Genomic DNA, 25,428 nt, shown 5'->3' with positions numbered 1-25,428 from the left:
CCTGGGTTCAGGCAATTCTCCTGCCTCAGCCTCCCGAGTAGCTGGGATTACAGGCACGCGCCACCATGCCCAGCTAATTTTTTGTATTTTTAGTAGAGATGGGGTTTCACCATGTTGACCAGGATGGTCTCGATCTCTTGACCTCGTGATCCACCCGCCTCGGCCTCCCAAAGTGCTGGGATTACAGGCGTGAGCCACCGCGCCTGGCCCCGCTAATTTTTAATTTTAGTAGAGACGGGGTTTCACCATGTTGGCCAGGCTGGTCTTGAATTCCTGACCTCAAGTGATCTGCCCACCTTGGCCTCCCAAAGTATTGAGATTACAGGTGCGAGCCACTGTGCCAGCCTATTGACTGTTTTTTAAGATGTCAAAACATCACTGATGTTTATTTGAACAGTTAGGAATTTTTTTGTTGAGATCTTTAATAAGCTATTAGCATTCCCAGAAAAATCAGTAATTTTTATTTTAAATCCTCGATGCTTTTAGTTGGATTTCGATCTGAGGTAATTTTGAGAATTAATAGGTGAATGAAACGTGTAAGAGTTAAAGATCATAAGTTTGTTTTATGACATTTTGGGTCATTTTATCATATTTTGACTCTCCATAAAATTGGAACGTGGGCTTTGTATAGATATTAGAAAAGTTAATGTGCAAAGAGCTATTAGTATTTCTGTTGCACTTATATGATCATTGCCATGGCTTGAAAATTTTAATTGCATTTGTTCATAGTGTTGCTTAGTAGTATTTTATAGTCATTTAGTTTTGGAATGAAGCTTAAGGTAAACAAAACAGACTTAACTGTTTTTCAGTGGTCCCGCTTTAGTATATTGGTTACTTATATAATTTCTATTGCAAATTTTAAATTTGGTTAATTTTTTAAAACTTTTTTCCCAGATGATCTTTCCATTTCAATGGCAATGCCCATATATTCCCCTTTGTCCTCTTTCACTGGCTGCAGTGCTTAGTGCACCTCTACCATTTATAGTTGGAGTTGACTCAAGGTATTTTGATCTTCATGACCCACCACAAGATGTTGTTTGCATTGACTTGGATACGAACATGTTATATGTGTAAGTTGATTTATTTTATATTATCTCACATTTATATTTTTCAGTATATATAGTTACAGTTCTTTGAAAGCACTTAGAAATATGCTTTTTTTGGTAGTTGTTAAATCTTCATCTTAAATACAGCAGCTCTCAACCAGGGCAGGTATCAGAATCTGGGAACGCTGTGTGATTTGGAAAAAATCATATTCAATATTATTATAGTTTATGTCTGGGTAACAATGTTAAATGTAAGCAGGAGATATTTATGTTTATCAGAAGAGACTATGAGTTTGAAAAGTAATGGGTAAACACTGCTTTCAGAGCTCAAGAGATGATGTGCTTTCTAGGTGTTTTTTTTTTTCCTTTATCGCTCTTGGAATCTCTTTTATAAAGGCACTAGGTTTAATTCAAAATGCATATGTAAGTGAAGTGGGTTTACCCATTGGAGATAAAGTTTACTTACAGTATAGGGTGATAGTACACCATTTGCTTATTTGTCAGGATCTGAATTTTATAAGGATCTATTCTTTATTGCATAGAAATTGGTATTAAAAATCAGTTATAGTTTGTGTTTGCTGGAGGTGATAAGTACGGCAGCAGTACAGCTGAGGGTTCAGAGAGTAGCAAACCACATTAATAAAAGAAATAGTTCTGGATGGATGTTTAAGGGTTGCCGCTTTCCCCACCAAAAGTGGGAAAGGGCAGTAAGTATTAAAAATTTTCTAGTGTTGGTGCCAACTTCCAGGCTATGGAACACTTTTATTCTTTACTGTTTGAGATTGGTAGAAAATAAATAGAGAAAAATTTAGGGTGAGGCCTAAATAGTCCCAGCAGTAGAATTGGTCGGAAAATATTTTTATGTGAACCAAAAACATAGCCTAAGAAGTAAGAAGACATTTGCTATAACTTAAAATAAAATTTTGACATGGATCTACCATTGTATTTTGAAGCTGTATGGCTGTAGTATCTCCTATGTATATTTAGATTTACTTACAGTTTGGAAGTAATAACAAGTATTGGAAACAATAACAATTGAATTAAATAGATTTTTGTAGCACACATTTTGTTGTTTATAGACTACTGTCCCTGAAAAACAATTATTTCAGGAATGTATTCATTGTGGTGTTTTTAGAAATAATTATTTATGAAGTTAATACTCAGATTTTTTTTTACCTTATTTTATTTACTGTTCTGAATATAATAACATGGAGAGTCTTTATTTTGCCCAGTTTTGAATAACTTTTATAAAACCTCCGATAATCAAAACATTATTTTTTAACATAAATTTGAAGTATTTGCTCTATTTTATTTATATATTTATTTGTTTGTTTGTTTGAGACATAGTCTTGCTCTGTCACCCAGACTGGAGTGCAGTGGCATGATCTTGGCTCACTGCAACCTCCACCTCCTGGGTTCAAGTGATTCTCCTGCCTCAGCCTCTTGAGTAGCTGGAAGTACAGTTGCATGCTACCGTGCCCGGCTAATTTTTGTATTTTTAGTAGAGACGGGGTTTCACTATGTTGGCCAGGTTGGTCTTGAACATCCCCAAAGTTATGGGATTACAAGTATGAGCCACTGTGCCCACCCTGCTCAGTTGTGTTTAAAGAGTTATGAAATGTGCCCAGGTGTAGTTTCTCATGCTTGTAATCTCAGTACTTTGGGAGACTGAGGTAGGAGGATCACTTAAGCCCAGGAGTTTAAGACCAGCCTGGGCAAACATAGTGAGACTCCATCTACATAAAATAAAAAATTAGCCAGGACTTACCTGGAAGTGCTAATGTTGCTTGGTAGGGAATGTTTTCAACTTACTAGCTAATACCAAATTATCCTCCCAAGTTTACTCTGTCCTCGGCAGATGAGTTCTCTTTGTTTCATAATATCCTTGCCAACATTTGTGGTCAGACTTACTTTTAAACTTTTTAGTAATTTGATGGTAATGTTATCTCACTGTGGCCTTAGTTCACATTTTCTTAATTAGTAGCAAATGGAGCATTTTCATATCTTTGTGCTCCTTTGTTTTCCTCTCCTGTGGATTGTATGTTCCTTTGTTGGCTTGTTTTCCTGTTAGACTTCTTCTTTTGATTTGTAGAAATTGTATATATAATCTGGAATTAATTCTAGGTCTGTGGCATACATTCCAAATAGTTTCTTCCACATTGTGACCTGTCATTCCATTCTGTTTTTGGTGTCTTTTGATAAACAAAGGCCTATTTTAATTTGTCAAATTTATTAATTTCTCTTTATGGAGTATTATTTTTGGTTTTTGTATATGAAATATTTTGCCCTGAGGCCATGAAATATCATGGTTATTTTTAAAGTTGTGGGGTTTTGCTTCTCTCATATAGTTCTTTAATTCAGCCAAACTTGATATGACATATCAGTTTCTGTATTTGTATAGATATGTATAAAAAGAATTTTTCCTTTGATTTGTTTCAACCTCTTGCTAGTATTATACTATCTTAATGACTTTAAAATTAAGTTGTCCACAACATGAATGAACCCTGAAAACATTATGTTAAATGACCTTATATTATGATTCAATTTATATGAAATGTCCAAAGCAGGCAAATCTCTAGAGGCAGAAAGTAGATTGATTAGTGGTTGCCTTGGAGTGGAGAGGATGGGAGTATTGGAAGCTAAGTGACTATGGAATTTCTTTTTGAGGTAATGAAAATATTCTAAAATTGATTGTAGTGGTAGTTACACAATTCTGTGAATATAATAAAACCATTGAATTGTACATGTCAAATGGGTCAATTGTATGGTATATGAATTTATATCTTAATAAAACTGTTATAAAAAGTCATGGTATGAGATTTTTTGGCAATGTCCATGGCAAATCCTCTTACCTCTGTTCTTTTTTTTTTTGAGACGGAGTTTCGCTCTTGTTATCTTGTTACCCAGGCTGGAGTGCAATGGCGCGATCTCGGCTCACCACAACCTCCGCCTCCTGGGTTCAGGCAATTCTCCTGCCTCAGCCTCCTGAGTAGCTGGGATTACAGGCACGCGCCACCATGCCCAGCTAATTTTTTGTATTTTCAGTAGAGACGGGGTTTCACCATGTTGACCAGGATGGTCTCGATCTCTTGACCTCGTGATCCACCCGCCTCAGCCTCCCAAAGTGCTGGGATTACAGGCTTGAGCCACCGCGCCCGGCCACCTCTGTTCTTTTTAAACATTGTTTTGACTGGTGAGACCTGGTGGCTCATGCCTGTAATCCCAGCACTTTGGGAGTTCGTGCATCACCTGAGGTCAGGAATTTGAGACCAGCCAGACCGATATGGTGAAACACCATCTCTACTAAAAATACAAACATTAGCTGAGTGTGGTGGTGGGGACCTGTAGTCTCAGGTACTTGGAAGGTTGAAACAGGACAATTACTTGAACCTGGGAGGCGGTGGTTGCAGTGATCTGAGATTGTGCCACTGCACTCCAGCCTGGGTGACAAAGCGAAACTCTGTCTAAAAAAAAATTGTTTTGACCATATATGGTTCTTCATTTTTCCATATAAATTTTAATACCATCTTGTTAAGCTCCACACAAAATTATATTGGGATTTTGGTTAGAATTTTATTGTATTTATACATTTGTTTGGAGGCAGATGATACTATTTTGACACACATTGAAAATATGCACAAGAAATAGGACCTATGAATGTGGTATTTCACTTCATTGATCTTTTTAAAGTTTTTTAGTAAACTTTTTGTTTTCTCCAGAAAGATAATTCACATCTTTTGTTACACTTACTTATTCCCAAGTACCTTTTAGTTTTTATTGCTACTGAAAATGATATTTTTAATAACACTTTTTACTTGTTGCTGGGGGATGGAAATGTTGATTTTTATATAGTGGTGTTATAGCTAGCAACTTAGTTGAATTCTCTTGTTTATTTTATTTTATTTTTTTGTAGAGACGGAGTTTCACCATGTTGGCCAGGCTGGTCTTGAACTCCTGGCCTCAAGTGATCCATCCGCCTTGGCCTCCCAAAGTGCTAGGATTACAGGTATGAGCCACCGTGCCCGGCTGAATTCTCTTATTTTAATTTCTATATTATCTTCAATTTTCTGCCTATAAATATCACATTTATCTACTTATACTACTGTAATGTATTTTTAAATTTTTTGTCTTAATTCTTCAGCTAGGATTACTAGCGTAATATTGAATAAAAGTAGTTATAGTTGGTATCTTGTCTTGTTTCTAATTGCAAAGGGGATGCTTTGAGCAGTTTATCATACAGTATGATTATTGATATATAACAGGGATTGACATCTGGCCTAAATAAAATTTTATTGGAACACAGCCATGCTTATTCATTTACATATGGTCCATAGCTGCTTTCATGATACAACAGCATGTTTGAGTAGTTGTGACAGAGACTGTAATGTCCTCAAAGCCTAAATATTTACTATCTCACCCTTTTAGTAAAAATTTGCCCATCCCTCCTCTAGAGTTTTGGTATCTTAATAATAAATTAAGGAATTTACTTTCTACTTCTGTCATTAAAAATTTTTTTAAATCATAAATACTGAATTTTATAAATACCTTTTGTGATCCTCTTGTAGTTCATAAGCGTGATAATTGGATGTTGAATTGTGATCAGAACATTCTCTGTTACTACTTGTTGAGATTTGCTTTAAAGCAAAGTATATGGTCAGTTTTTGTAAATATCCTATGTGAAAGAGTTGCTAGAAATTGCCAAAAGACCAATAACTGTAGAAAATAGGCAAAGATTATGAAGTCTTTTCACAGAAAGTCAAATAAGCTTAAGCTTATTTAATGCTTAAGCACCTCACTCATTATAAGAGAAATGCCACATTAGTTCTACATGTTGATACTGCTTTTTCACTTTTCAGATAAGCCAAAAAAAAAAAAAATTCAAAATGAAATGCTTAAATAGCATATTATTTGAGGATGATGGGAAGTAGGCAGTCTTTATGCACTCACTGCAGTTAGAAGTGGGATATATATGATCACAACCTCTGTGGAGGAAATTTGACAACATTTGTCAAAATTACAAACATATACCTCAGCAGTTCCACTTCTAGGAATTTATTGTAAAGTTTTATTTCATATAAAATTATGTTTGTTCAGAATAGAAATAGAAAAATCCAGGTGTCCCAGACTTGTTAAATGGTTCCTGTGATGGAATACTACTATAAAAGCTATAAAATGAGTAAGGATGTTTTCTGTATTGGAAAAAAAAATCACAAAAGAGATTTTGTTTTTGTTTGTTTTTGAGACAGACTTGCTATGTCACCCAGGCCAGAGTGCAGTGACACGATCTTGGCTTACTGGGACGTTCACCTTCCAGGCTCCAGCAATTTTCGTGCCTCAGCCTCCCTAGTGGCTGGGATTACAGGCGGGTACCACCATGCCCACTTAATTTTTGTATTTTTTGTAGAGATGAGATTTTGCACGTTGGTCAGGCTGGTCTCAAACTCCTGGCCTCAAGTGATCCTCTCACATCGGCCTCTCAAAGTGCTGGGATTACAGGTGCGTGAGCCACCTTGCCTGGCTACGAAAGATATATTATTAAATGAAAAAAATCAAGGTGGTAATTGTGTATTACAGTGTGCTGCTACTTGTACAAAAGAAAAGGCAGGGAATAATTATGTTTACTTGTATCTGCTAGTTTTGGGATAAAGAAACATTAAAATGAGCACAAGAAACTAGTGATTATGTATTATAGGGGTGAGGGAACTGAGCAGACATGGAACAATGGTGTATGTATGTATTTTGTTTTTGAGCTGTGTGATCATATTAAAGTTTTAAAACTCCCAGTGTGATGTTAGATTTGTCAATTACATTGTATAGTTATTTGGACATTCGCTTTATGTACTTAAGGCTCTGTTATGAGGGACACTCAAGTTCAAAATTGTTCTGCAATTAAACTCATACTTTTATCTTGTAGCTACTTAAAAAAAAAAATCACTGAACCTCTTTTTGTTAGTTTTTTCTTTTCTTCTCATTAATATGTTAGATATATTATGTTATGTTTGGTATATCTTTTCCCATCCTTTTAATTTCAGATATTTTGTCTATAATATATAACTGGCATTAAAAATGGAATCTAACAATTGTCTTTTTATTGTAGAATCTATTAATTTACATGTATTGTTATGTATTTGAATGTTTCTATCTTTTTTTATCCTTTTCATTCTGCTTTTTCAGTGCTGTTATACTTTTTTCTCTTTCAGATTGAATGAATTATTCTGGTTTTTCCCATCTACTTACCTAAATGTTATGTGTGTGTGTTTATATAATTTCATATTTATGTTCCTTTAATGATTTCTCTTAATATTTTAATATGGGTACTTAGAGCTTAAAATTAATATTTTACTCTTTCACGCAGTAAAGTAGACTTTAAAATACTTTAATTGGCAACATCCTCTAACTCTTATTGGTACAAAAACAATTAATTTTACAATTGATGGCCACTTAGATTAGATGAAATGCAGTTCATCTACTCACAGTAGCTCTGTATATTAGGTACATTATCAGCCCTCATTTTGCAGATCAGAAAATTGAGTAACAGACTAGTTAAGTGATTTATACAAAGTCACAGAGATGGTAAACATCAGGGCCAGGTTACAAATGGATGATAATCCAGACAGTAATGATAATATTTAATTTGGGGGGTGGTAAAAGATAGCACTAAAATATTAAGACAGTGATTACATAAAATGAGATAAATTGATCAGAGTTAAACTTGACAGGCTATCACTTCTAAGACAGTTTCAGAGATGTTAAAATATATCTTTGAACACTGTCAGGCACAAAGGAAGTGTTAGCTCTTTTATAAGACATTTGTCGTTACAGAGAGGATATTATGTTTGCTTCCTTTCTGGTGGCGTTAAGCTAGGGAGCACTTGAAGTTAGTTATTTTGACTTACAGTTTCTTGCACCATGCCAGTAGCATGCAGTCAAACTCATAACCCATTAGTTGGCAGGCTTATAGTAATGAATTCTCAGGGGAGATCCCTCCTCCAATCAAAATCCAAGCCGAGGGAGCTAAGCTGTTAGGACGCAGGCATAAGAATGATACAGTGATTAGCTGGGCATGGTGGCATGTGCCTGTAATCCCAGTTACTTGGGAGGCTGAGGCAGGAGAATCGCTTGAACTTGAGAGGAAGAGATAGCAGTGAGCCGAGATCGTGCCACTGTACTACAGCCTGGGTAACAGAGTGAGACTTCCTCTCAAAAGATAGAGAAAAAAAGAACCATACAATGGCCTTTGGGGACTTGGGGGGAAAGGGTAGGAGGGGGTTGAAGGAAAAAAGACTACACATGGGGTACAGTGTATACTACTTGGGTGATGGATGCACCTAAATCTCAGAAATCACCGCTAAAGAACTTATTTGTATAACCAAACACCACCTGTTCCTCCAAAACCTATTGAAATTTTAAAAAATTGACATATTTTAAATTAAAATAAAAGATTTAAAATATGCAAAAAAAGGTTCCAAAATACAATGACTTGCTTGGAAAAAAAAAACATGTGAACTGCACTGAGTGCTAAAGAAAACTAATACAAAATAGAACCTGATTAAAAATCATTTAATTTTTTATTAGTTAAAAATTAAATTTTTATTAATTAAATTTATTAATTTCATTAATCAACTAATATAAAGGTACAATCAGGGCTCTGGATTGATTCTAAAGCTGGAATCTCTGCCCTTTTCATTATGCCGTGCTACATTTAGAGAAACCTAAACAATTTTTGACTTAGGTAAAGGGCTTAGAATTGTAGCATTTTGGGTTAAAAAAAGCATCTGACTGGGTGCGGGGGCACACACCTATAATCCCAGCACTTTGGGAGGCTGAGGTTGGAGGATCACATGTGGCCAGGAGTTTGAGACCATCCTGGCCAACATGGTAAAACCTCGTCTCTACTAAAATAAAAAATTAGGTGGGCATGGTAGCGCACCCCTGTAATTCCAGCTACTCAGGAGTCTGAAGCAGGAGAATCGTTTGAACCTGGAAGGCCGAGGTTACAGTGAGCTATCGTGCCATTGCATTCGAGCCTGGATGACAGAGTGAGACTCTGTCTCAAAAAAAAAAAAAAAAAGATTCAAAGCTGAGTCAGCCTTTCAAGGGTACCCATTTTATTTGGAAGTCTTAGTTCTAACATACTTCTTGGTAATACTGAGACTTTTTGTCTTCTGAAGAAGTCTTTAAAATCCAAGGCTGTCTGTTAATTCTCAGGGCAGATGTGGCCTTGGTTAAAAGCTGGGTATTTGACCACTGAAACTTTCCCCAATTTTCTTGCCAGCTTAGCCATGAATTTTAAAGAACATGTGTTATATTTATGCTAATTTTTTTAAGAAGAGGGCTTTTCAGGCAGTTGTGTCTGCTGTATTTTGTATTGCTAATTCTTGGAATATATATGTATATATTTTATATTTTTGGAATATAAAATTCTGGAAACAAGCTTTTAATAATAGCTTTAAAAATGGTCATTTCTATGGCTTTGGGTTTATTTTTGTTTGTTTTTGACAGAGTCTTTCTCTGTTGCCCAAGCTGGAGTGCGGTGGCACAATCTCAGCTCACTGCAACCTCCGTCTCCCAGGTTCAAGTGATTCTCCTGCCTCAGCCTCCTGAGTAGCAGAGATTACAGGCGCACACCACCACACCTGGCTAATATTTGTATTTTTAGTAGAGACGGGGTCTAACCATGTTGGGCAGGCTAGTCCGGCTTTGGTTTTTATTGTTTCATAATCATAGATTATATTGAATAATGGTATTCTCATTTTATTTTTAACTGTGAGGGCTGGATGAACTACATGTACTTTTAATCCTTACTTAAATTCCAGTTCTTCTCTTTTGGCACACAGCATTTTAGAAGCCTACCAGTAGTAGTTTGAAGTCTGAAGTCAACTAAATTTGACACTTAAAATATCACAATTCTAAAATGTAACTTTTGAAGTTAGGCTTCAGTGTTTTGTATTCCTAACTCCAGTATTGAAAATATATGTTGGAGGGTAAGAATGAGATGGCTAAATTTGACTGAGGTCAATTTAATAAAAAGATAACTTCCTGGTAAATCACTTATCAAACTGTTTTCATCAGTTGTAACTTCAGTAAAAACATCTTTTCCATTTTTTTTGTTTTAGGTTGACGCAAGAATTTTGTTTAGTAAAAGCAGATTATGAATAACAAATTTTATGAATTTTATTCTGATTTAATAGATCAGATGAAAAGAAGAACATGAACTGGAAGCAACTTCCCAAAAAGCCATGCAAAAATCTACTTAGCACCTTAAAGAAATTGTATCCCCAACTGTCTTCAGGTAATGTGAGAAAAAAGGAATATTGTTGATGAAGGAATGTATAGGAGAAAATTCTTCTTAAATTTAAACATAATAATACCATTTTCTGTTTTTATTTCCTTTGTTAGTTCACCGAAAAACTCAAGAAGGCTCAGCAATTGACATGACTCCAATTGAAGCAGATTTCTCCTGGCAAAAGAAGATGACACAGCTTGAGATGGAAATTCAAGAGGCATTTTTACGCTTTATGGCATCTATTTTAAAAGGATATAGAGCATACCTCAGACCAATCACAGAGGCTCCCTCAAATAAAGCCACAGCTGCTGATTCATTATTTGACCGACAGGGTGAGTAGCATTGAAAGTACAATTCCTTTTGTTGAAGTGAAAAATATTTTATATTTGTTGTTGCTGCCAAGAAATACTTATTGTATAAATTATTAAAAATTCATATTAAAATATAATGAACTTCCATGTTTATGTAACCTAGCTCTATGACTAGAATTTCTTGTCATTTTTCTATCCCACTTTTTTCCTGAGAAATTTGAAACTAGAGATACTTAATTATGAAAAGTCAGAGATGTTGCCTATATTTACAATACCATGTAGTCAGTTATCTTAGTAGAACATAACTGGTGATTTCCCTAATTTGTATACTTTTTTTTTTTTAATTAGAGCAGTCTTGCTGTGTTGGCCAGGCTGGTCTTGAACTCCTGGCCTCAAGTGATCCTTCTTTCTCGGCTTTCCAAAATGTGAGGATTATAAGTGTGAGCCACTGCATCAGGCCAGATGTGTACACTCTTGGCTTTACAATTAGTGTGTGCAGTGAGGCCACCACATTTTAAACATTTTGGACTACTGTAGCTTTGTTCCAGGGAATAACATATATTTATTCGTTTTAGTATGTTTTGTTTTAGGAAATTTATAGAGACTTTTGTTGTTATTCAGCTACTGTCATATATGTAGTAGCAACCTTACATCTATATCAATATTCATATGAAATTATTTTACTTTTCTTTGTTTTTACCCAGCGATTACTTTAAAAAAATTCTGTATTTTCCTAATAATCCTTTTGTCCTTTATCTTCTCTGCTTTAGGATAACTTACGACTTAAATATTTAGTCACCACTTCCTGGCTAGTTATTATGTAGGGATATAAAGAAGTATAAAACTTAGCTCTATGGGATCTTAAATGGAAAATAATTAAAATATTTTAAAAATAGGACAAATACTCAAGAAAAACATATTTTATGCAATTTTAATTTGGAAGTTTTAAGAATTAAAGAAAAGGGATATTCTTCCAAATATTCCAGTATTTCAAAATGGGTATTTTGAAAGACTTCATGGAGGAAGCATGACTTGGAAGAATGTGTGGAATGAAGATAAATGGAGAAGAGCAGGAAAGGCTTTCTGGAAGTTCATAGGCATTAAGAGTCAAATCTGAGCTAGAATTTCTACTTTGTTATTTATAAAGTCTTTCTGGAGCTTATTAAAGTTTTTTTGACTAGGCGTGGTGGCTCATGCCTATAATCCCAACACTTTGGGAGACCGAGGCAGGCAAATCACCTGAGGCCAGGAGTTCGAGACCAGCCTGACCAACATGGCAAAACCTCGTTTCTACTAAAAATACAGAAATTAGGCAGGCATGGTGGCGGGCACCTGTAATCCCAGCTAATCAGGAGGCTGAGGCAGGAGAATTGCTTGAACCTGGGAGGTGGAGGTTGCAGTGAGCCGAGATCACATCACTGCACTCCAGCCTGGGCAACAAGAGCAAAACTCCGTCTAAAAAAAAAAAAATATATATATATATATATATATCTCCCCTCAAAATTTTTATATAAATATGTGTATATATATATATATATATATATATAAATATATAAATTTTGAGGGGAACATCGTTTCACTCATAACAGCATGTTTAGGAAAAAAGATTAAATGGTACAATTTGACCAGAGTGATGAGCTTTAGAGGTGCTGTGGAAGATAAAGACTGAATACAAGATTAGGGCTCAGGTTGTAGGTAGTTTTAAATGCCAGATGAAGAGTATGGATTGTACAGGAGTGACATCACTAAAGGAATTTGGAAAGATACTCAGTTTCCAAGGCCTAAGATTTTATTGTCAGCAGTTCAGCATTTGGTCTACTAGGGGACACAGACATTAGACAATAAAATAACATAAATACTCACTACATCTTAATAAGCAGTATTGTGAAGGAAAGTATTGGTTACAATGAGAGTGCTAGTTAGGAGAAATATTCCTTGAAGAGAAATATTTTTTGAAGAAATAACAAGGAATATTAGTGTTGTAAGGTATCCTTTAGTGTTCTGCTTTTAAGTTTGGGCCTAGAAAAGCCATAGGAATTAACTAGGAATTTTGTATATGTGGTTTTGGCTTATTTTATCCTTATGTTGTTTACCATTTCTTCTACCACTTGTATTTCCTCTAAACTTATGGTAGGTTCAAGAGCTGCAATGTTCAGTAGAAATATAAGCCACACAGAAAATTTAAAATTATTTTAGTAGCCACAATAAAAAAGTAAAAAATAGGGGAAAAATAGTAGCATTTCAGCATATAATCAGATTTTTAAAATTATTGATGAAATTGTTTACATTTCTTTTCCTACAAACATCTTTTTTTTTGTTTTTTTTTTTTTTTTGAGACGGAGTTTCGCTCTTGTTACCCAGGCTGGAGCACAGTCGCGCCATCTTGGCTAACTGCAACCTCTGCCTCCTGAGCTCTAAGCAATTCTCCCGCCTCAGCCTCTCAAGTAGCTGGGATTATGGGTGCATACCACCATACCCTGCTAATTTTTGTATTTTAAGTAGAGGTGGGGTTTCACCATGTTGGCCAGGCTGGTCTTGAACTCCTGACCTCAGGTGATCCTCCTGCCTTAATCTCCCAAAGTGCTGGGATTACAGGCGAGAGCCACTGCATGTGGCCCACGTCTTTGAATTCTAGCATATATTTTTTACTTACAGTGTGTCTTAATTTCGATCAGTTACATTTCGAGTGCTAAATTGCCATATGAAGGTAGTGGCTACTGAATTAAACAGTGCAGATCTATTGGCTTGATTACATTCAGTTTAATTCTCTTGGCAAGAAGTGCCAAATACATGGTGCTGACTTCTTCCTATTCTATCATCTTGAGAAGCACATACGTGTCTGGCTGTCCTACTTTTAGTGTTCCTAATAGGTTTAAAGTATTTTCATCATCATTCATTCATTATAGTTTACTTATCAGCCTTTGCCTTAATTGGTTTAGCAGCCTTTGCTGATCATTACCTGGATCCACTAGACGGAAAGAAAGCCTTTTCTTTATAACTTGTGGAGAATAATTTATTTCAATTTTGTTTAAGCTTTTCTCTACTAATTAGTATTTAAAAGGGTTGGGAATGAGGACCATAGCATCAAAGAAAGAGGCTACAGAGAAAACCATGTTTGAAATGATGGCATTAATCAGGTTATACAGGATCTTTTAGGATTAGTGCTGGTTTCAGTTTTTATTCTAAGAGTAATTGGAAGCCTGTAAAGGATATTTCATTAGATAATACAATCAGATTTGCATTTTTTTTTTAAAAAAATTACTCTTTGAAATGTTAAAAAAAAAAAAAAGAAGAATTTCCTTGGCTTCCATACAGAGATTGCACTGGTGGCATTGAAGCATGGATCTACTAATTAGGAAGTGGACACATTGGTTCTAGGGTCACCTCTAGGTGACCTAGATTAATTAATGATAGTGTGATTAGAAGAGTGAGTTTTTTAGGAATTAGATTGAGTAGAACCTGTTGATTGAATGTGGAATGTAAGGTAGAGGGGGAGATATCAAGAGCACCTTTGAGGCTTTTGCCTTTAACAGTTAAGTGAATGGCCATGCCCTTTATTAAGAAGTGAAACAGCTGGTCGCTGTGACTAATGTCGGTAATCGAGGCTGAGGTGGGCAGATCATGAGGTCAGGAGTTTGCCACTAGCCTGACCAACATGGTAAAACTCCGTCTCTACTAAAAATACAAAAATTAGCCAGGCGTGGTGGCACACACCTGTAATCCCAGCTACTCAGGAGACTGAGGCAGGGGAATCGTTTGGACCTAGGAGGCAGAGACTGCAGTGAGCCAAGATAGCGCCACTGCACTCCAGCCTGGAGACAGACAAAAAAAAAAAAAAAAAAAAGTGAAACAACAGAAAAAAGGGAAGGATCTGATCGGAGGTTTTTTCTTTTTTTTTTTTTTGAGACAAGTCTTGTTCTGTCACTTTTTTTCCCCCTTAACTTGTACTTAGCCACCCTAATGCAGATCCATAGAAAGCAGGCAGTACATTCCTCCAGAGCTGGGTTATGCTAGGTTGGTTTAACCAAAAAGACAAAAGAGCAAAAGAGTTGAGAGTACTGACAAAAAAGTAATCGAAATCATGGATATAGCATGGAATCAGCATTGGATAGGGAAAGAAGCGAAGAAGGGACGATGTAGGTAGAGGTAAAAGGGCCAGTAGACTGGAGATTTCAATGAGCCTTCCCTCTCTGTGCACCCCCCCCTTCAAAACGCTAAAACACTTAGAAATACTTATGTAAGGAGACCACATAGGCAGAGGTAATGGACTGGGAGTGATGTGAAAATGAGAGATTCGGGAGGCAGTGCTGTTTTGAATGCTAGCAAGAAAAATCAACAGACTGTGACTATGTGTTGAAGTTGGTGCTTGAGGTGGGATGGAGCATAGGATCATTGAAAATCAAGGAATGAGGGCTGGGCATGGTGGCTCATGCCTGTAATTCCAGCACTTTGGGAGGCTGAGATGGGAGGATCCCTTGAGGCCAGGAGTTCAAGACCAGCCTTCTCAACATAGCAAGACCCCATCTCTCTCTTTTTATTTTTATTTTTTTTTTTGAGACGGAGTTTCGCTCTTCTTACGCAGGCTGGAGTGCGATGACGCGATCTCGGCTCACCGCAACCTCCGCCTCCTGGGTTCAGGCAATTCGCCTGCCTCAGCTTCCTGAGTAGCTGGGATTACAGGCACACGCCACCAATACCCAATTAATTTTTTGTATTTTTAGTAGAGACGGGGTTTCACCATGTTGACCAGGATGGTCTCGATCTCTTGACCTCATGATCCACCCGTCTCGGCCTCCCAAAGTGCTGGGATTACAGGTGTGAGCCACTGCGGACCCCATCTCTTAAAAGAGACTGAGTGCAGTGGCTCACATTTGTAATCCCAAAACTTTGGGAGGCCAAGGCGGGCTGATCACCTGAGGTCAGGCATTCAAGACTAGCCTGGCCAACATGGGGAAAATACAAAAATTAGTCAGGTGTGGTGGCGGGTGCCTGTAATCCCAGCTACTTGGAAGGCTGAGGCAGGAGAATCACTTGAACCTGGGTGGTAAAGGTTGCAGTGAGCTGAGATCACGCCACTGCATTCCATCATGGGTGACAGAGCTAGACTCCATCTCAAAAAAAAAAGAAAAGAAAAGAAAAGAAAACCTAAAATCAAGGAATGAAGAATCCAAAGTATTTTCATAGTTTGTGCTTCTGGGTGTGGAAGAATGATGGTGGTAGGAATTAGAAAGGAGGAGACCTTGAATCAAATACCCTGGTCTTCAGTGAATGAAGGTGTGTCCCTGAAATCAATAGATGACTACAATTAATAGATGAAACAGTGGAATAGCCAGATGCTTGAATCTTTAGTGAGCAGAAATTTTAAAAACACAGTACAGAAATAATGGTCTCACAGCATTAAAGAGGAAGGACATTGACTCTTTGGAAATTGACTGTGGACTCGAGTATGCAGAATATCAGAGAAATTTCTACTTAAAAGTTGTAGAGGTGGAGGTTTCTTATAGGGGATACAGGTTTCAGTGAAGACATGGTTACAAGTTAAGTATTTTTCATGGTTTAATTAGGCAGAGGAGCTATATATGTAGTTACCACAGGTTGAGCTTCCCTAATCTGAAAATCCAAAACCTGGAATGCTCCAAAATCTGAAGATTTCTGAATGCTGACATGATGCCGCAAGTGGAAAATTCCACTCAAGTACACGTAAGAAGTTAACACACACTTTGTTTCATGCACAAGATCATTGAAAATATTGTATAACATTACCTTGAGACTGTGTGTATAATATGTATATATGAGAAACATAAATGAATTTTCTGTTTACTTGGGTCTCGTCCCCAAGATATCTAATTGTGCACGTGCAAATATTTCTAAATCCTAAAAAAAATAAAAATTTTGAAACACTTTTGGTCCCAAGCATTTCAGATAAGGGATACTCAACCTGTAGAAGCTTCTCTTTAAATGTGGATATATATATATATAAAGAGAATATAGTACAAATAAATATTTATATTATATATTTTTATATATTATATATATTTTATAATATAATTATGTATTATATATTTATTTATATTATAAAATAGAATATAAAATAAGTACAAGTTTAATGTTTACTATAACATCGAATTGCAGTTTAAAATTTGAATTTAATTATAATTTTGTTCTCCTCAGGATTTTTAAAAAGTCGAGATCGTGCCTATGCAAAATTCTATACCCTTTTATCCAAAACACAGATTTTTATTCGTTTCATTGAAGAATGCAGTTTTGTAAGTGATAAAGATACTGGATTAGCATTTTTTGATGATTGCATAGAAAAGGTAAAAGTTTGTCCTTATATTAGTGTTTAGAAAAAACAGTTTGCCTTACCTGTATAATTATCATTGTTATTGTTAGTCTAGAGTGATCTAAGGAAGACAGTATGGGGATGTGTATGTGTTACCAATTCTGGGCTGAATTTAAGAATCATTTTCTTTTGTGGTATCAAGTTTCTACCACATATAGCCAGTTTTTTTCTTTTTGATTGATTGATCAATTGTTCGAAACAGCGTCTCATTCTGTCAACCAAGCTAGGGTGCAGTGGCATGATCATAGCTCATTGCAACGTCAAATTTCTGGGCTGAAGTAATTCTGCCACCTCAGCTTTCTGAGTAGCTGGGAGTACAGGCATGTGCCACACCTGGCTAGTTTTTTAGATTTTAGTTGAGATGAGGTCTGACTCTGTTGCCCAGGCTGGTCCCAAACTCCTGGGCTCAAGCAATCTTCCTGCCTTGGCTTCCCAAATCCCTGGGGTTACAGGATGAGCCACTATGCTCAGCCAGTAAATTTTCTCTTTAAATCTCACTTTCGTTTTATTTTATTTACTTGAGTACTAAGAACGTTTCCTTGAGCCTTGTGAGTTTATATTTTTTTAATTTAAATGAATAACATTTAGTTTAAGATTTAGTTGTTTTAATTAAAAAATGGTTTTAAGGGTAATAGAAGTCCTATGTTCTTTTGTTTTAATGTCTTTCCAAATCCTTTTGCTAATGTATTTCTTTTGTTCTAATGGAGGATGGAAATATGTTAAATTTTTAAGCTTTACCTACTCATCCTAAGGAAGTTAAAATCGATTCTTGACAGCAATGACTTGGTTATAATTTTTTCTAACTTTTAATAGAATTCTTTTTTTTGCTAAGTAGATATTATTGTTTATGGAAACCATATATTACATAACATTTGAGATTATATCCAAAGAAAGTAGAATATTATGACATTAATTTTATAACCCCCTAATGATATGCCTTAGAAGATTTGAATAATTTTCTCCTATCTGTGTGATCTAAAATTTAGGGATATAATTAAAACTATTCAAGATTTTTGTTTATTTACAAAATTAATATTCCACTATCTTCCAGTTATATGAGAAGTTTAATGTCAATCCCTAATAAGAGAGTTTAATAATAATGAATTTTTTTTTGAGAAGCCAGATAACCTTGTGATTGGATATCTTTTGTCTTAAGGTTTACAAAAGAGCTCATCAAAATAGTTTTCTATCCTAATAACCACAAGTAAAAAATTATGCTTTAGCCTGAGAGTATATATTTAGCTTAAAAATATATTGTGCAATGTTTCGTATCAGCCGATACTGAAAAGGGGTAGTTTTTTTCTAAATCAGAACATGATAAAAATCTCTGTTAAATTCATAATGGACATTTTTATTAAGTATCTGTTTTCTTATTTTCTAGTTGTTTCCTGATAAAGGTACAGAGAAAACAGAAAAGGTATGTTTTTCTCACACTTTAAGGATTGAAATTTCAGAATCAGATTTTGTTTGTATGCAAATTAATTGAGGAAAATAATTATTTTCAGGTTGATTTTGATTCAGCAGAAGATACCAGATTGATAGAACTAGACGATTCACAGAAAAGTGAGCATACTGTATTTATTATGCCACCAGAGCCACCTCCTGATGATGGAAAGGACCTGTCAGCAAAGTACAGGTAATAGGAAGTTTTAAAAGATCTATTTAGGCACAGCCTATTAGTTTATTTTAATTTTTATTAGTAGATATGTATATTAGTCTTTTGTGAAAGTCATTTTCAGTATTAATTCAGTAAACTAATGTAGATAAATATTTTATGGAAATGCCACTAAGTGTTGTAATTTAAAAATTCGATGGCATTGTCACCTGTTGATCATTGTTTACCTTAGCGTTTAACTGTATTTTAATCTTTAAAAGTTCCAATTCTGAAGAAGAAAAATGTTACTTCTATGAGATTCCCCTCTCCCTTTGGGAGTTTTATTGTTGATATAGAGGTTGTGAAGTTTTTATGAATTAGTAATTTACCAAGAAAACTTAAGGTAGAGGGCCAGGAGTTATTCTTTATTAAAATAAAGGATAGGATTTGGATGTGACTTTTAAGAAATTAGAATGGATTTTAATATTTTTTATTACTCTAAATTTAATAAACTAAGAAAATCAAACAAAAAGAGAAAACTGATTCATGATTCTAGCATCAATACTTGTGTCTTTTAACAATTGTAGGTATGTGTGTATCATGTGGATGTATGTGTGTATGTATTGCATGTATGAGTTCATCTGGAAGATTCTCTTTGTAATCTGTGTTTGCCTTTAGTGATCTGAACATTTTCCCATGCCATTAAATATTTTTGTGCCTTATCATTTGTAATGACTACATTGTATGCATTTATTATGATTTATTTAACTAGCCTCTTATGAATTTGTTTGTAATTCTTTGCCATCTACCTTTATGTGCATATACAGTTATTTTCTTAGGCTGTATTTCTAAAAGAATTTCTAAAATGGAAAGTAAATTAAGTACCTTCCTAGAATAGAGAATTAATATGTAATATCAATAGGACTGCATCAGAGTGAAGAATATATCTGGGATTGAGTGGCTTGATTAAATATAATTTTGATTTCATGTTAACTATAGAATTCTTTTCTACTTTGGCTTAACTGCTAGAAATTGGAATCCAGATATTGACAAACAAGATAAAATCAAATATGGAAAGGCAATATCTCCTGGAAGAAAATTGGCAAAGGAAATAAGTAGACAATTTCCAAGAAGAAATCCAAAGTCAATAATATAAAAATGTGTTTTGCTTTTTTTCATTCAAAGAAATGCAAACCAAAATGATGAATAGAAACCTTTGAGATTGAGAATAGGTTATGCTAGTAGTTAGAATGCATGTTCAAATATAATCTTTTTGGTAATAAATTGATAATTATAATAATTGTAATTCTTTTGATAAACATGGACCTAGCAAACTCTATTATTGGGTATTCATCCCAAGAAAGTAAGCAAAAGTATTCACAAAGATATACATGTGAAAATATTTAATTGAAGAAATTTAGAAACAACCTAATGTCCAGCAGTGAAAAACTGCTCAAATTGTGGTGCATCCTTAAAATAAAAATTTTATGGATTTTTAAAATTTAAATACTGATGCAAGGTAATTTTATAAAGGAAAACATAAGTGTACTAAATAGTAAGTGTACTAAAACGTAAGTGTACTAAATTTAGTACACAAAGTGTACTAAAATTTTTTTAAACATAAATTGTCGAACACATGGATTCTCTTCAAAGAGTTATTTCCCCCTTTAAGTAAGATATAAGAGTTTTCTGTGTTTTAGAAATTGATGGAAAATAACAGATAGGGTGGAGAGGAGACAAAGTTTTTGTGAAGATAGTCTCTATGTTATATCATTTAAAAATTTTGAAAAAGTATTTTTTCAATGTAAGCCTTTAAAATAATGTTGAGTACTATTCAAGGTTTAGAAATACTTGCCTAAATGCTGGAATAATATGAAGAGTTGATGTATTTTAAATCAGCAGTTCTATTTTTGCTTTTTATTTTAGTTACAAATACTTTCCAAGACTGGACCTTAAGCTTTTTGACAGACCACAGGAGTTGAAACTTTGTTTTAGTAGACACCCTACTGGGAATAGCGTTACAAACAGTCCAGCTCTCATGGCTAAGAGAACTAAACAGGTCAGATATTCTTTATCTAATACATGTTCATTTAAGATGTAAAATATGTATATGTGATATGCAGCTCATAGTTTAGAATGATCACCCACAACCATTTGAAAACTCGCTATGGTTGTTACTGAATTTAACTAGATTTCTTGCAGGCGTGCCTAAAATATCAAGGCTGGGCCAGGCATGGTGGCTCATGCCTGTAATCCCAGCACTTTGGGAGGCTGAGGCAGGCAGATCACTTGAGGTCAGGAGTTCAAGACCAGCCTGGCCAACATGGCGAAACCCTGTTTCCACTAAAAATACAAAAGTTAGCTGGGCGTGGTGGCAGGCGCCTGTAATCCCAGCTACTCGGGAGGCTGAGGCAGGAGAATTGCTTGAACCTGGGAGGTGGAGGTTGCAGTGAGCCGAGATTGTGCACTGCACTCCAGTCTGGGTGACAAGAGTGAAACTCCATCTCAAAAAAAAAAAAAAATCTATCATCTTATGTATCTGTCTGTCTGTCTTTCTGTCTATCTAGCTAGCTATCTAGGCTGATATTTTTGAATGCTTATGTTTATGCTTTAAGGGAATACTTAGGAACCAAATATACTTTTTAGAAAACTTAATTGAAATATAATTCATATACCATACAGTATACCTACTTAAAGTGTATGATTAAGTGGCTTTTAGTATATTCACAGGTTTGTACAACTACCACCACAATTAATTTTAGAATATTTTTATCAAACCCAAAAGAAAGTTTTCATCCTTTAGCCATTAACCTCAAATCTCAATCCCCTGCAACCCTAGGCAACCACAAATCTGTTTTCTGTCTACAAATCTGTGTGTTCTGGGCATTTCACAAGTAGAACTACATAATATGTGTTCCTTTGTGACTGGTTTCTTTCATTTAGCATAACATTTTCAGGATTCATCCATGTTCCAGCATATATCAGTAATAATTTTTATTGCTGAATAATATTCCATTGTGTGGCCATACCACATTTTGTCTATTTATGGACATGTGGGTACTTACTACTTTTTGGCTGTTATGAATATTGGAAATGAACATTTGTGTATAAGTGTTCATGTGGATGTATGTTTTTATTTCTTTGGGGTATATATCTAGGAGTAAATTGCTATGTCAAATGGTTACTCTATGTACAACCCTTTGAAGAACTTCCCAGGCTGTTTTCCAAAGTGGCTGCACCACTTTTTACATTTCCATCAGCAGTGTATGAGGGTTCCAGTTTCACAGCATATTCTTGTCTATTCTTGTTATTGTTTGTCTTTTTTATTATAGCCATCTAGTAAGTATGAAGTTGTATTTTAAATTTGTGTTTCCCTAATGGTTAATGTAAATATATTTTATTCCAAGTATTACAATCCAAAGGGAGTTAACTTAGGACAACCTAGACATCTTGCTTCATTACTATATGTGATTTAAGTATAAAGAACTAAGCTATGGTTATGTGTGAGTTAAAATTAAAGATCCTTTATACATACACTGACATTTTGGGATTCTTCAAAATGTGGAAAATTTCACAATGAAAATTTTAGTTTGGGTTTTACTAATTTATGAGATAGTCCCCTAAATCCTAGAGATATGCTGAAGTATTCCCTAATTTCATACAGTTCATATTTCTTTCAATGTTGTTTGAAGAGAATACTAAAGAATTTTCTTTTTACTGTTACCAGCTAACAAAATGGAAATTTCTAAAATGAGAAAATTTTGCTGATTCAGCCTCTAAATTTCATTTATAGCAGAATTTTTTTTTTCAGGCTAACTGGAAAAGAAAAGGACCATAGGATCTTAGAAGAACAATGGCATATATTTTAAAATATATACTGAAGTGTCATGGAGATTGAGCTCAAAAGTGAAATTAATACACCAAGATTTTTTTATTTAGAACAATAGTCTAGTGGAGGGATCTTTAGTGCAAGGCATAAAATGGCATTCTGACATATCTGGTAGGCTCTCTACTTTCTGGGAGCATATATAGTTAGATAAAGCTCAGCAGATGGCTGGGTATGGTGGTTCACGTCTATAATCCTAGCACTTTGGAAGGCTGAGGCGAGTGGATCAGTTGAGGTCAGGGGTTCAAGGCCTGCCTGGCAAACATGGTAAAACCCTGTCTCTGCTAAGAAAACAAACAAACAAAAGCTAGACAGGCGTGGTGGCGGTTGCTTGTAATCCCAGCTACTTGGGAGGCTGAGGCAGGAGAATCGCTTGAACCTGGGAGGTGGAGGTTGCAGTGAGCTGAGATCACACCATTGTATTCCAGCCTGGGCGACAAAAGGAAGACTCTGTCTCAAAAAAAAAAAACTCAGCAGATGATTTTGATACCTTCTCTCTTCTACTTAAATCAGAACTAGAAAACATAACTATCAAACTCCTAGGTGGAAAGTTTACATTGACTTCAAAAGGAATAGATCTTTTTTAAGGAATCTGTCAATGAGGGAGTAAACATAGTATGTAGCTTGGGAAGACAGAGTGAAAATCTTGGCAGGAGATAGCCTAGAGCATATTAAACTGCAGCAGAGAGAAGAGTGAGAATATCACTTTTTCACCCATCAAAAATGAGTGCCTTCTTTGTAAAAGACATGAGCCATTCTATTATAAAAAGATGAGTGATGTTTGCTCTTAATTTCTACTCTGTTAAGAGACACATGGTTGCTAACAAATAGTTGTGGTATAGTATAAAGTATTATTGTAAATAAATGTTCAGGAGAACCATTAGCACTAAGCAGGAAGCTACTCACAAAAGTCAACTTTGAAGTGCTTGATTTTAGAGTCAAGTTTTACTTAAATTTGCCTCTCCTGTTTCTTTCCCACTTCTCCCCTCACCCTAATAAATTTTAATAAATGCTGTAATATTTTATTCTCTTTCTAGGAAATAAAAACAGCTCATAAATTGGCAAAGAGATGTTATGCAAATCCACCACAGTGGGCCAAGTGTCTGTTCAGTCATTGTTACAGTTTATGGTTTATTTGTCTTCCGGCCTATGTTAGAGTTTCTCATCCTAAGGTCAGAGTACTTCAGCAGGCATATGATGTACTTATTAAGATGAGGAAAACAGATGTGGATCCCTTAGATGAGGTAAGTGTAACAAATTTACTTATTGTTTCTAAGATAAATTCTATTTTTGTACTGCTAATAAAATTTGTGTCTAAGTTGCTTTTAAGTGTGCTCAAGCATTTTCAGTAAGGAGGAAAGGTAAAACTATTACTGTGTTTCATGGAGCTGGTGCATATTGTTTATTTTTTATTTTAGTTATTTATTTTTGAGCAAGACTCTGTCACCCAGGTTGGATCCATCCTTGGCTCATTGCCGCCTCTGCCTTCTGGGTTTAGACAGTTCTGTGCCATCATACCTAGCTCTGTGTGTGTGTGTGTGTGTGTGTGTGTGTGTGTGTGCGCGCGCGTGTGTGTGTGTGTATTTTTAATAGAGATGGGGTCTCACCATGTTGGCCAGGCTGGTCTTGAACTCCTGGCTTCAAGTGATCTGCCCATGTCAGCTTCGCAAAGTGCTGGGATAACAGGTGTGAGCCACCACAGCCGGCCATGTTTGTTTATTTTTTAAAGAGATGAGATCACACTCCTCTCTTGCCCAGGCTGGAGTGCAGTTTTGTGATCATGGCTCACTGCAGCCTTGAACTCCTGGGCTCAAGCGATTCTCCCACCTGTCTCCCGAGTAGCTAGGACTATAGGCATACAGTCCTGCACCTGGCCTGGCATGTGGTTTTTCTTTTTTTAAATTTTTTCTTTCAAGGGATGGAATCTCACTTTGTTGCCCAGGCTGGTCTTGAACTCCTGGCTCTTGAACCCCTACCTTGGCCTCCCAAAGTGCTGGGATTACAGGCATGAGCTGCCATGGCCAGCTTCATTTTATTCTTAATATAACTTTATTGGGAAGGAGATAGGGAATAGGCTTTTAGTAAGTGGCTCTCCACTTAGGACCTGTGTCTTACGATGAGTTAAATAGTCTGTTTTGGAGACAGGGTCATGTATTGTTGCCCAGGCTGGAGTGCAGTGGTGCTATCACAGCTCCCTGCAGCTTTGAACTTCTGGGTTCGAGTGATCCTCCTGCTCAGCCTCCCAAGTAGCTGGAACTACAGGTGCACATCACCACGTCTGACTAATTTTTTTAGTTTTATTTTTTGTAGAAATGGGGTCTCGATATGTTTCCTGGGCTGGTCTCAAACTCATGGCCTCAAGCCATCCTTCTGCTTGACCTCCTGAAGTGCTGAGATTGTCAATGTGAACCATTGCCCCTGGCCTGTAGAACCTATTTGTGTTTTGGATTATCTATTTGAAAATGTAGCTTTGAACTTCTCAACTTTGGCACTATTGATATTTTGGCCCACATAATTGTTATTTTAGGAGTCTGTCTTGTACATTGTGTAGGATGTTTAGCAGCATCCTTAGCGTCTACCTACTAGATGCCTCTCTTTCCCTGCACAGATCATGACAATATAAAAATGTTCCCAGCCGGGTGCGGTGGCTCACACCTGTAATCCCAGCACTTTGGGAGGCCGAGGCGGGTGGATCATGAGGTCAAGAGATTGAGACCATCCTGGCCAACATGGTGAAACCCCATCTCTACTAAAAATACAAAAAATTAGCTGGGCACCATGGCGCGTGCCTGTCATCCCAGCTACTCAGGAGGCTGAGGCAGGAGAATTGCCTGAACCCAGGAGGCGGAGGTTGCGGTGAGCCAAGATCGCGCCATTGCACTCCAGCCTGGGTAACAAGAGCGAAACTCCGTCTCAAAAAAAAAAAAAAAAAAAAAAAATGTTCCCTTGGAGAGCAGAATTA

The 25,428-nt window shown here is 35.9% G+C and overlaps 1 protein-coding gene across 6 annotated transcripts in view; it reads left to right on the top strand.

The window, feature by feature from the left end:
* DENND4C (DENN domain containing 4C) overlaps positions 1 to 25,428 on the top strand; it is a 132,731-nt gene that overhangs the window by 68,351 nt on the left and 38,952 nt on the right. For all 6 annotated transcript variants that reach the window (XM_064381151.1, XM_064381158.1, XM_064381145.1 and 3 more), the window contains 8 exons: positions 895 to 1,070; positions 10,238 to 10,338; positions 10,446 to 10,664; positions 16,815 to 16,960; positions 18,368 to 18,403; positions 18,492 to 18,622; positions 20,507 to 20,639; positions 23,504 to 23,710. In XM_064381151.1, the coding sequence (XP_064237221.1) occupies positions 895 to 1,070; positions 10,238 to 10,338; positions 10,446 to 10,664; positions 16,815 to 16,960; positions 18,368 to 18,403; positions 18,492 to 18,622; positions 20,507 to 20,639; positions 23,504 to 23,710 (1,149 nt within the window). The remainder of the gene's footprint in view (positions 1 to 894; positions 1,071 to 10,237; positions 10,339 to 10,445; positions 10,665 to 16,814; positions 16,961 to 18,367; positions 18,404 to 18,491; positions 18,623 to 20,506; positions 20,640 to 23,503; positions 23,711 to 25,428) is intronic.

The sequence above is a fragment of the Aotus nancymaae genome, unplaced genomic scaffold (assembly GCF_030222135.1).
Source record: "Aotus nancymaae isolate 86718 unplaced genomic scaffold, 86718_ANA_hifiasm-v0.15.2.pri h1tg000003l, whole genome shotgun sequence".
Taxonomy (NCBI): domain Eukaryota; kingdom Metazoa; phylum Chordata; class Mammalia; order Primates; family Aotidae; genus Aotus; species Aotus nancymaae.
This window is presented reverse-complemented; position numbering and strand designations above follow the sequence as displayed.